At 44.2% G+C, this 9,695-nt stretch overlaps 1 protein-coding gene across 1 annotated transcript in view; it reads right to left on the bottom strand.

Annotated features, from left to right (window-relative positions):
- The window catches only part of Liph (lipase H), a 41,064-nt gene that overhangs the window by 17,406 nt on the left and 13,963 nt on the right, over positions 1–9,695 (bottom strand). The window contains exons 3-5 of the mRNA XM_031363509.1: positions 9,147–9,255; positions 3,973–4,074; positions 943–1,032 (exon numbers count right to left, since the gene is read on the bottom strand). Coding sequence (XP_031219369.1) covers positions 943–1,032; positions 3,973–4,074; positions 9,147–9,255 — 301 coding nt within the window. The remainder of the gene's footprint in view (positions 1–942; positions 1,033–3,972; positions 4,075–9,146; positions 9,256–9,695) is intronic.

Raw genomic sequence — 9,695 nt, forward strand, 5'->3', positions numbered from 1 at the left:
TCTCTCTCTCTCTCTCTCTCTCTCTCCCCCCTCTCTCTCTGCCTATGGATCAGCATGTAGCTCTCAACTACTTCTCCAGCACCCTGCCTGGATGCCCTCGTGCTCCCTGCCATGATAATAATGGGCTACACCTCTGAAACCGTAAGCAAGTCCCCAATTAAATGCTGGAGGGAGGGCACCAGAAGAGGGCATCAGATCTCATTACAGATGGTTGTGAGCCACCATGTGATATGTTGCTGGGATTTGAACTCAGGACCCTCAGAAGAACAGTCAGTGCTCTTACCCCCTGAGCCACCTCAGCAGCCCACAAAATTTCTTTAAATATACTTAAATTTATATAATATATAATCTAATAATAATATAATTATAAGACAATAAAATAATTTATTTTAAATATAAATAAATTTATATAATAGTAATATGTAATAATATAATAATACAAATGTATATAAATTTGCTATAAATATTATAATATATTATACATTTTTATTATATTTTAAAATATTGTATACTTTTTCAGGCTGTTTTCTTTTTTTTTTTTTAAAGATTTATTTATTTATTATATGTAAGAACACTGTAGCTGTCTTCAGACGCACCAGAAGAGGGCGTCAGATCTCATTATAGGTAGTTGTGAGCCACCATGTGGTTGCTGGGATTTGAACTCATGAAGAGCAGTCAGTGCTCTTCCCCACTGAGCCATCTCACCAGCCCCGGCTGTTTTCTATTTACACTGCCCCATTGACATCAGGTAAGTTATTGGTTGCTTTTTGTTTGGTTGGGTTTTTTTGTTTTGTTTTGTTTTATTTTGTTTTTGAGACAGAGCCTCTTGGCTGGGATTGAATTCCTGATCCTCCTGCTTCCACCCCTTCAACCCCCAGTATCAGATATTTTAATATCCCTTTCCAAACTACTGTCTTACAAAAAATAACAGATGACTCTTACCTCCAAATATTGTCTTGGGGCAACCGGGTTGATCTAGTCCTCCATTCGGGTAGAAGTCTATGTGTCCTAGGGCTTCCTTGTAGCCCAGTGCTAAAAGAAAACACACAAGGCTCACTTGGGGCTTAGGATTGTGCACATCCTGACGTCATCTGCCAGCAGGGTTAGCCAGCGGCTGGGGTGTGGTTGTTATCATGGTCCTTACTCTATTTAAATGTCTTGCCCAAAGCTGTTGCAAATTGCAGTCACCTTTACACCAGGGCTGACTGAGCACAAGGGTGACAGGCTGAATCCCCCTGTGTCCAGAGACAAGAGCTCTGGGCAAGGGGCCACTGCAGGGCTGACAAGGCAACCTGTTTCTTCTTTACATCTAGTCAGAGCTCTCTAAATGCCCGGAGACTCTTCTTGCATTGGATAAATCTTCACACACCAGGCTGTGGAATGATTAATTTTTACTTAGTAGGTAAAAATCTTAAAATGTTTGGATCCGATCTGGAGAAATGGCTCTGTGGCTAAGTGTACTATCTATTCTTGCTGAGAGCTCAGTTAGGTTCCCAGCCCCACATGGTGACTCACAATCACCTGTAACTCCAGTCTCAGGGCACCAGGTATACCCGTGGTACACAGACATACATGCAGGCAAAACACCCATATTCATAAAAATAAAAGAATAAAAACAAAAATTTTGAACCTGAGACTGGTGTGGTGGCTCACACCTGAACTACCAGCACTTAGGAGGCTTAGGCAGGGCGATTGCCATGAGCTTGAAGCCAGCTCGGGCTAAGAAGTGAGACCTTGTCTCAAACAGAGTGGGATCCAGGATGATAAGATTTAAAAAGGAAATATTTTTAAAAGTGGGCACCTAGAAATGCAATAACTTTATGTTCTCTAGCCATATAAGCCCCCAAATAATTGGAAAATGTTCTATTGAAAGGTTAACAGAACCAGCTGTGGTCTAAGACCAGAAGGTTGACAGCTTATAATCAGCCTGGGCTGCATCATGGTAGGCGAACCAGGGATACATAGCAAGAGTCTCAGAAAAGATATAAGTAAATGTTTACACATATATGTATGTTATGTGCAGTGTGTTGTAGCAATCATAATAATAATTTTCCTATTGTGAGATTCTGTGTGTCAGCTGGGTGGCTCACACACTCTTCTGTTTTCTTTTTCTTTTTCTTTTTCTTTTTTTAAGATCCCTTATTTTCTTCTCCTTTTTTTTATTATTATTAGATGTTTTCTTTATTTACATGTCATACAATATCTCCTTTCCAAGATTCCCCTCCGAAAAAAAATAAAATAAAAAACAAAAACAAAAACAAACCCCTGTTCCCTCCCCTCTCCCCCTGCTTACTACCACACCCTCTCCTGCTTCCTGGCCCTGGCATTCCCCTACACTGGGGCACAGAACCTTCACAAAGCCAAAGGCCTCTCCTCCCACTGATGACCAACAAGGCCATCCTCTGCTACATATGCAGCTGGAGCCATTAATTCTACCATGTATACTCTTTGATTGGTGTTTTAGTCCCTGGGAGCTCTGAGGGTACTAGTTAGTTCATATTGTTGTTCTTCCTAAGGGGCTGCAAACCCTTCAGCTCCTTGGGTCCTTTCTCTAGCTCCTTCATTGGGAACTCTGTGCTCAGTCCAATGGATGGCTGTGAGCCTCTACTTCTGTTTTAGTCGGGCACTGTCAGAGCCTCTCAGGAGACAGCTATATCAGTTCTGTCATCCAGCACTTGCTGGCATCCACAATAGTGTCTGGATTTGATGACTGAATATGGGAAGGATTCCCAGGTGGAGCAGTCGGTCTGCCACACAGCCCTGGGGAAGTCAGTGGAAGTAACTCAGACAAAGGGCAGGCCTAGTGGACTTGAGGTTTGGCTCAGCATCACTAGAAAGAACCAAACCTAGGATCTGCCTCACTTCAACGCTTGTATTCTTTCCTTCAAAATTCACTTCTTAAGAATAAAAAACCAATTGTTTTATTCTGTCCATCTTACGACAGCACTTAAGCAAGGAACTGTTTTTCAAATGTCACGGTAATGATGCGGATGTCCACAAAAATCCATTTCCCCCCAGAGATAAACAGTCACTACTTGTCACACAGGCATGCCCATGATACAGGGTCAGGGGTAATTTAAAAAACAAAAAACAAAAAAACAAAAAATAAAAACACCGGGCGGGTAGCAGTGGTGCATGCCTGTAATCCCAGCACTTGGGAGGCAGAGGCTGGCGGAGTTTTGAGTTCGAGGCCAGACTGGTCTACAGAGTGAGCTCCAGGACAGCCAGGGTTACACAGAGAAACCCTGTCTCGAAAAACAAACAAACAAAAATGTGTAGTGTCTGTGTGTGTTTTTGTACACATGTACCAGCATGAACTTGGCAGTCTGAGGACAACCTCCTTGCATCAGATACATTCCAGTGACCAAACTCAGGTCGTCAAGTTCAGTAGCAGCCAGCACCCTTCCTGGCTGAGCCACCTCACAGACCTCAGGCTGACTTGGTAGTCTTTGTTTCCTGGTGCTGGGACATGCCACACAAACACTACCATTGAGCTACATCCTCAGCCTTGGGGCCTCGACTTGTTAGCTAGTTGTTCCATAAGGAGGAAGCACAATTAAATGAGCACTCTGCTGCTGCATCGCCCCTCCCCAAGTGCCCAGTTGGCTCATCCCTGAGACATTTGGATCCTTTTTATTTTCTCAGCCACAGTCTTGCCATGTAGCTTTGACACCCAACCATGAACATCACCCCAATCCTCACACATGTACCAAATAACAGATAGAAACCCAGCACCGCGAGAGACGCAAGAGATGTGTCTGGGAGAGCCACCAAAAGCCAGGGTCAGCCAGGGGTGCTCTGGGTTGGGATATACAGGATTCTCAGCCCAGGGAAATAAGAGAGAGAGACGGGCCACCCTGGAAGCTAAGTGTCACAAACCTGATCCGCAGGGTGGGAGTGAGGTGGAGTGGGGTGGGGGTGGCAACGACTGAATGTCTTGGGGCCACTAACACACAAAGACAGGAGTATTACCGTCAGTGTCAGAGTGGATGACGTCCACGAACTGTGCATCGCTGGGATCTAATCTTTCCTCAGGAGGTCTCCCGTTGAATAAAGGGCCTGCAGGGTCAAGACCTGAAGGAAAAACAGAGCAGCTTGGCAGCCCTACGCAGTGAGTCACTGCTCTTTGCAGCCCTCCCAGAATGGGGGCCTCACAGGCTGCAGGGCATGCTTGGGTGGGTAATCACTAGCATCTCATCCCTCAGCCAGGACTCCTATCCACAGCCTGTAGCTTTTTCCCACAGTGTGGATGTTTACTCTGACAGTAGCTCTGAGAACAGCTCCTTGAGGAGGCCCAGTAGGGGGGTGGAAAGAGCCCCACAGCAGGGAGTCAGCTTAGCTAGAAAAGTTCCTCAGGCAAAAACCATCAGAGAGTGATGGGAATTAAACTCAGGACCTTACCTTTCGCATGAAGCTACACTCAGCTACATCCCCAGCCCTTGACAAAGCTCCATCATATTGCTCAACCCAGCCTGAATTAGCTATGTAGCCTAAGCTGTCCTTAACTGGATTTTTGTCTGCCTCAGAGTCCTGCCCTGTCAGGATTAATGGCATCTATCACTTCTCTCGTTTGAACCAGGTCACAGGGTTGGCCAGTATGACTCCATCTTATGGATGACTTCCCCTGGGGTCACCCATACTTAGCAGGAAGCTGTGAGACTCTCTGGAGAGGCTAGGTTTGGAAGAGCACTGTATCTCTCACTACAGATGAGGCAGATCAAATGCATCCCATAATGCCTGAACTGATTCTTGGTCTTGGTCAGGGTGAACTGAGTTTCATTAGCACAGCAGTAAAACACCTGGAAAAGCATGCTTAGGATGCTACGACCACAATGTGAACTCTAACAAAGTCCCCACTTGCTAGAGCCCTGTGCAAAGAGGGTTTTAAGGGTATCTCCCTTGGAAGTTTAACCTATGAGTATCATCCTATGTTTACACTCATTTTTTATTTTTTGTTTGAGGTGCTGGAGGGTAAATCCAAGACCTCGTGCATGCTAATCATGTGCTACCACACAATTGTTCCCCTAGTCCCTCTGCATGCTTTTCTGAGGCCATCTCCCCTTTCTGCGTTCCAGGTACAATCAAGAGGTAATGTCTGTGGTTCTGTTTCCTGTCTTCTTCTCTCCCAGTGTCCTTGTGATTCCTTGAAACAGCCCTCCCTTCCCTGTCCCTCCACCTCCAGCCTTCTTCTTCTGTCCTCTCCAACTGAAACTGGTGTGGGAGGTGTGAGGTAACTCCCAGTCACTCAAGACCAACAGGTGGCCTCAATACAACAGGCCCCAACACAGTAGGAAAAAACTCCACAGCCTTGGAAAGAATTTACCCAGAAACCTCTCCCCTCTTCATATCAGACGACACCAACTACTTTCTGGCCAAAAAATATAAATAGTAGGTGCTCTGGCTTAGACCTTTCTGCAGATCTAGATTAAACATTTAGATCAGGGAGGGCACTGAGAGCGGTGGAAGCTATCCACATCCCAGCACATATAAAATGGAGGGAAAAGTATGGTCCAGAACCTGAATCCATATTTGCAGTTAAAAGTTTCTAGCAGTCACCTAACATGTGTATGTTGCATGCATGTGTATGGGCACATGTGTGTGTGTGTGCACATGGAGTCTGGAGGTTGACATTGGGTGCCAGCTTGCTCTAAGGACCCTCTGTACCTGCCACCCCAATGCTGGGATACAGGTGAGTCGAGTCACAACCAGTATTTATCTAGGTGTGGGGGATTCAAACTCTGGTCCTCATACTTACATGACAAGTGTTTTTATCTGCTGAGCCATTTCCCAGCTAAAATGTTTTAAAAACAAATGGGAATTGATTTTAAGAATGACTATGGGGCTGGAAAGATACCTCAGCAAGATGCTGCTTTTTCAGAGGACCTAGGTTTAGTTCCCAGCATACAACCTGGAGACCTGCTGCTGTCTTCTGGCCTCTGCAGGCACCTGCACATACATGGCACACACACACACACACACACACACACACACACACATGCACACAAGCACACTAAAAACTAAATCTTTTTTTTTTTTAAGAATATAACGCTGGGGATATTGTTCAGATCATAGAGTGCTTGCCTTGCATACAGTGATGTCCTGGGTTCAGTTCCAAGCACACACAAAAATATTAAATTAAAAACTTTACATTTTAGCCAGGTATGGTGGTGTACACCTTTAATCCCAACACTTGAGAAAGCACAGAAAGGTGAATCTCTGTGAGTTTGAGGCCAGTCTGGTTTACAAAATGTGTTCTAGGACAGCCAGGACTGTTAAACAAAGAAACCAAAAAAGAAAAAATTTGGTTTTAAAAAATATATATTTAAACCAGGTAGTGGTGGCTCACACCTTTAATCCTAGCACTTGGGAGGCAGAAGCAGGTGGATTTCTGAGTTCAAAGCCAGCCTGGTCTACAGAGTGAGTTCCAGGACAGCCAGGGCTACACAGAGAAACCCTGTCTTGAAAAACTACAACAACAACATATATATATATATATATATATATATATATATACATCTCATATATACATACACATCATATATATATACATCATATATATATATACATCATATATATATATATATATATATATATCAGATATATATATTTAAACCAGATATGGGAGAACTTAAGAGGTTAAGTAAGAAAGGACATCTCACATCTCAGATTCAAGGCCAGCTTGGGGTACAAGTGAATTCAAAACTAATCTGGGCTTCAGGGCTATATCTTGTCTCAAAAAGACAAAACAAGACAAAACTGGGCCATTGATTACTCAGTGGGTAAAGGGTCTTGCCACCAAGCCTGACAACCTCAATCCCAGGACCTATAGGGTGTAAGGAGAGACCCAACTCCTGTAAATTGTCCTCTAACTTTTATATGCTTGGTATAGTTTCTAGGCCAACCTGGGCTACAGAGTAAAACCTTGCTTCAACACAAGAAACAAACAAACAAACTAATTCATCTTGCTTAACCAGCCTACCTAAAAATTGTCATTCCAATACACTCAATAATAAATGTGAGATTTGATTTTCTTTCTTTTTCCTTCTTTCTGAACCTTCATCTTTAAAAGCCAATGCTTATTTTGCACCTATAGCCCGTCTCAGTTCTCACTGGCTTCAAGTGTCCAATGGCTACAGGGACCTAAGAGCTACTGTATTGTTTCTCCAAGGGCTGTGGCCAGACTACCTACATCTTCTGGTTGAAAATTTAGGCTTCTTATCTTGGAAGCAACTCATGACAGAATCTGGGCCTGGCATACATAAGATTCTGGATTCATTCCAGCACCAAACATATAAAGGAGGGAGGAAGAAAGCAAGGAAAGGAGGGAGAGAGGAGGGAGGAAGCTAAAAAGAAATCAAACCAAGAGATATACCTGGAGAAGAGAAGCAGAAGAGAGGAAACTGACAAAGAGACAGCAGGGTGAAGGGCCAAACAGGTGCTGGACTGACCTACCCTGGTCTCAGGAAATAACAGGAACTTGTGTCCGATCACAAACAATACAGTAGCTGTTAGGTACCTCTAGCCACTGGACACTTGAAATGAAGCCAGTGTGAACTGAGAGGGGCTGTAGGTGCAAAATAAGCATTGGCTTTTGTAGACGAAGGTTCAAAAAGAAAAAAAAAGAAAGAATAGTGAATGTGACAGATCACATTCCACCCCATGACCCAGTGAGCACACCCAAGCAAGAACACTGGAATTCGGAATTCTCCTGACACAGCTGGGACTAAATTTGAGACTTGGAGGTGGTAAGGAGAGAACTGGGGGCATCCATGGAGGTAGACAATTGATTTCTGGACCAAAAGTTGAGTCCGAGTTTCAGGAGGTGAGGGGTGCACCTAGAGTAGCAGAAAGCCGGGCTTGGGGAATTTCTGAACTTAGAGGATAGGCACTCTGCAGTTCATGTGGTCAGGAGGACACAGGGAGAACATGGCGCTTGGGTAGAATGCAATGCTTGGCTTAAGGGTACATCTGGTCCATTTCTTCCTAGCTGTGATCAGTGACCTCGAGTTGGCAGTGACACTACCAAGGAAATCAGCATAGAAATCAGCAATTGTATAAGTCAACACCAGCCACTGAACCCACTGCAACACACCATGGGAAAAAAACAGTCCCCTCTATCAGAAAAGGGATTTCTAGGGTGGGGCAAACCCATACCTCTGTCCTCTAAGTGTGAGGATTCTCTCTCTCTCCCTCTCTCCCTCCCCCTCTCCCTCTCTCTCTCTCAAGTATAGACATATTGCTTTTTAAAATATAGTGTAATAATACATTCTGAACTTTTTTTTTTTTTTGGTTTTTCGAGACAGGGTTTCTCTGTGTAGCCCTGGCTGTCCTGGAACTCACTCTGTAGACCAGGCTGGCCTCGAACTCAGAAATCCGCCTGCCTCTGCCTCCCAAGTGCTGGGATTAAAGACGTGCGCCACCACGCCCGGCAATTCTGAACTTTTAAAACTACTTTGGTTCCCTAGAAAGGTAGGGAAATTAGATAATTAAGGTAACCTTGGCTTTTGGGAAAAGTGAGGAAAAAAAAATCCAAGACAAATGCCAGGTAGCCATGCCAGCAAGTTGGGTGCAGGGAAGGGGATTTGGGGCTGAGAGGTTACCACACACACCCCCGGTATGTGTTTCGAGTCATTTACATTTCCTCTCCTTCCACACACTCCTGTCTTACAGTCTCCCTAAATTTAAAACCCTGTGCGTGAGGATGAATCCTGGGAAAGGTGAATGATAATCTCTTGAAAGCTGCAGCCTGCTCTCAGGCCTGTGAATGGCTGTGGAAAATTCCTAAGCTCTAGGCAAGAGATCCAGAGTGAGTCTTTGTTCTTTAGGGTTTGACCTGCAATTCCACTATTTTCATTTGCATTTGCTAGAACGCTGATATTTAGGCAGGAATTTCCATCTTTTCCATCCGTGAGTCTGCAGCCATGCCTGGTGAGTTGCTCTCTCGGCACAGATCAGATCCCCATGAGATATTGGTGTGTGTGGGGGGGGTTATCATACGAAAAATAAAGTCACCACTAAGCTTTTCTGTGACATACACAATTTGCAAAATGTCCTACATGGGCTGAGCTCAACACTACCTGTGTGGCCATGCTCTGCCAAAGAACACCTGCCCAGGAGAGACCCCTGATAACTGACAGAAACCTTACCTGTGATTCTCCCCAGCTTCCCTTCATACTTTTCTCCAACAAATCCAGATATGTGGGCTCCTAGACTTACTCCAATCATGTAAATGTTGTCCAGAGAAGCTCCCTTGGCCTAGAAGTTCATTAATAAATTGTAAGAGTTCAAGAAATTGACCACACTTGCAGAGATTTCCTGTTTACTTTAGAGGAATATTCCAAAGTGCTTTATATCTATTTTCACTTGGGCTATTTTGTGTGAGAGTAGATATGCATGCACATCTATACGCTTATTTGTAGAAGTCAGAGGTCAAAGAGTCTGGTGTCAGGCTGGAGGGATAGCTCAGTGGTTAGGAACACTTGTTGCCCTTGCAGAGGAGCCAGGTTCCATTCTCCACATCCACATAGCAGCTCACAACTATATGTAATTCAGTTCCAGGGGCTCCAATGCCTTCTTCTGACTTCTGTAGGCACCAACACATGCATGGTGCACACATATACACACAGGCAAAACATGCATATACATAAAAAAAGAAGAAGAAGAAGAAAGAAATCTTTCTTTTTTTTTTTTTTTTT

This window comes from Mastomys coucha, unplaced genomic scaffold (genome assembly GCF_008632895.1).
Source record: "Mastomys coucha isolate ucsf_1 unplaced genomic scaffold, UCSF_Mcou_1 pScaffold12, whole genome shotgun sequence".
Lineage (NCBI taxonomy): Eukaryota > Metazoa > Chordata > Mammalia > Rodentia > Muridae > Mastomys > Mastomys coucha.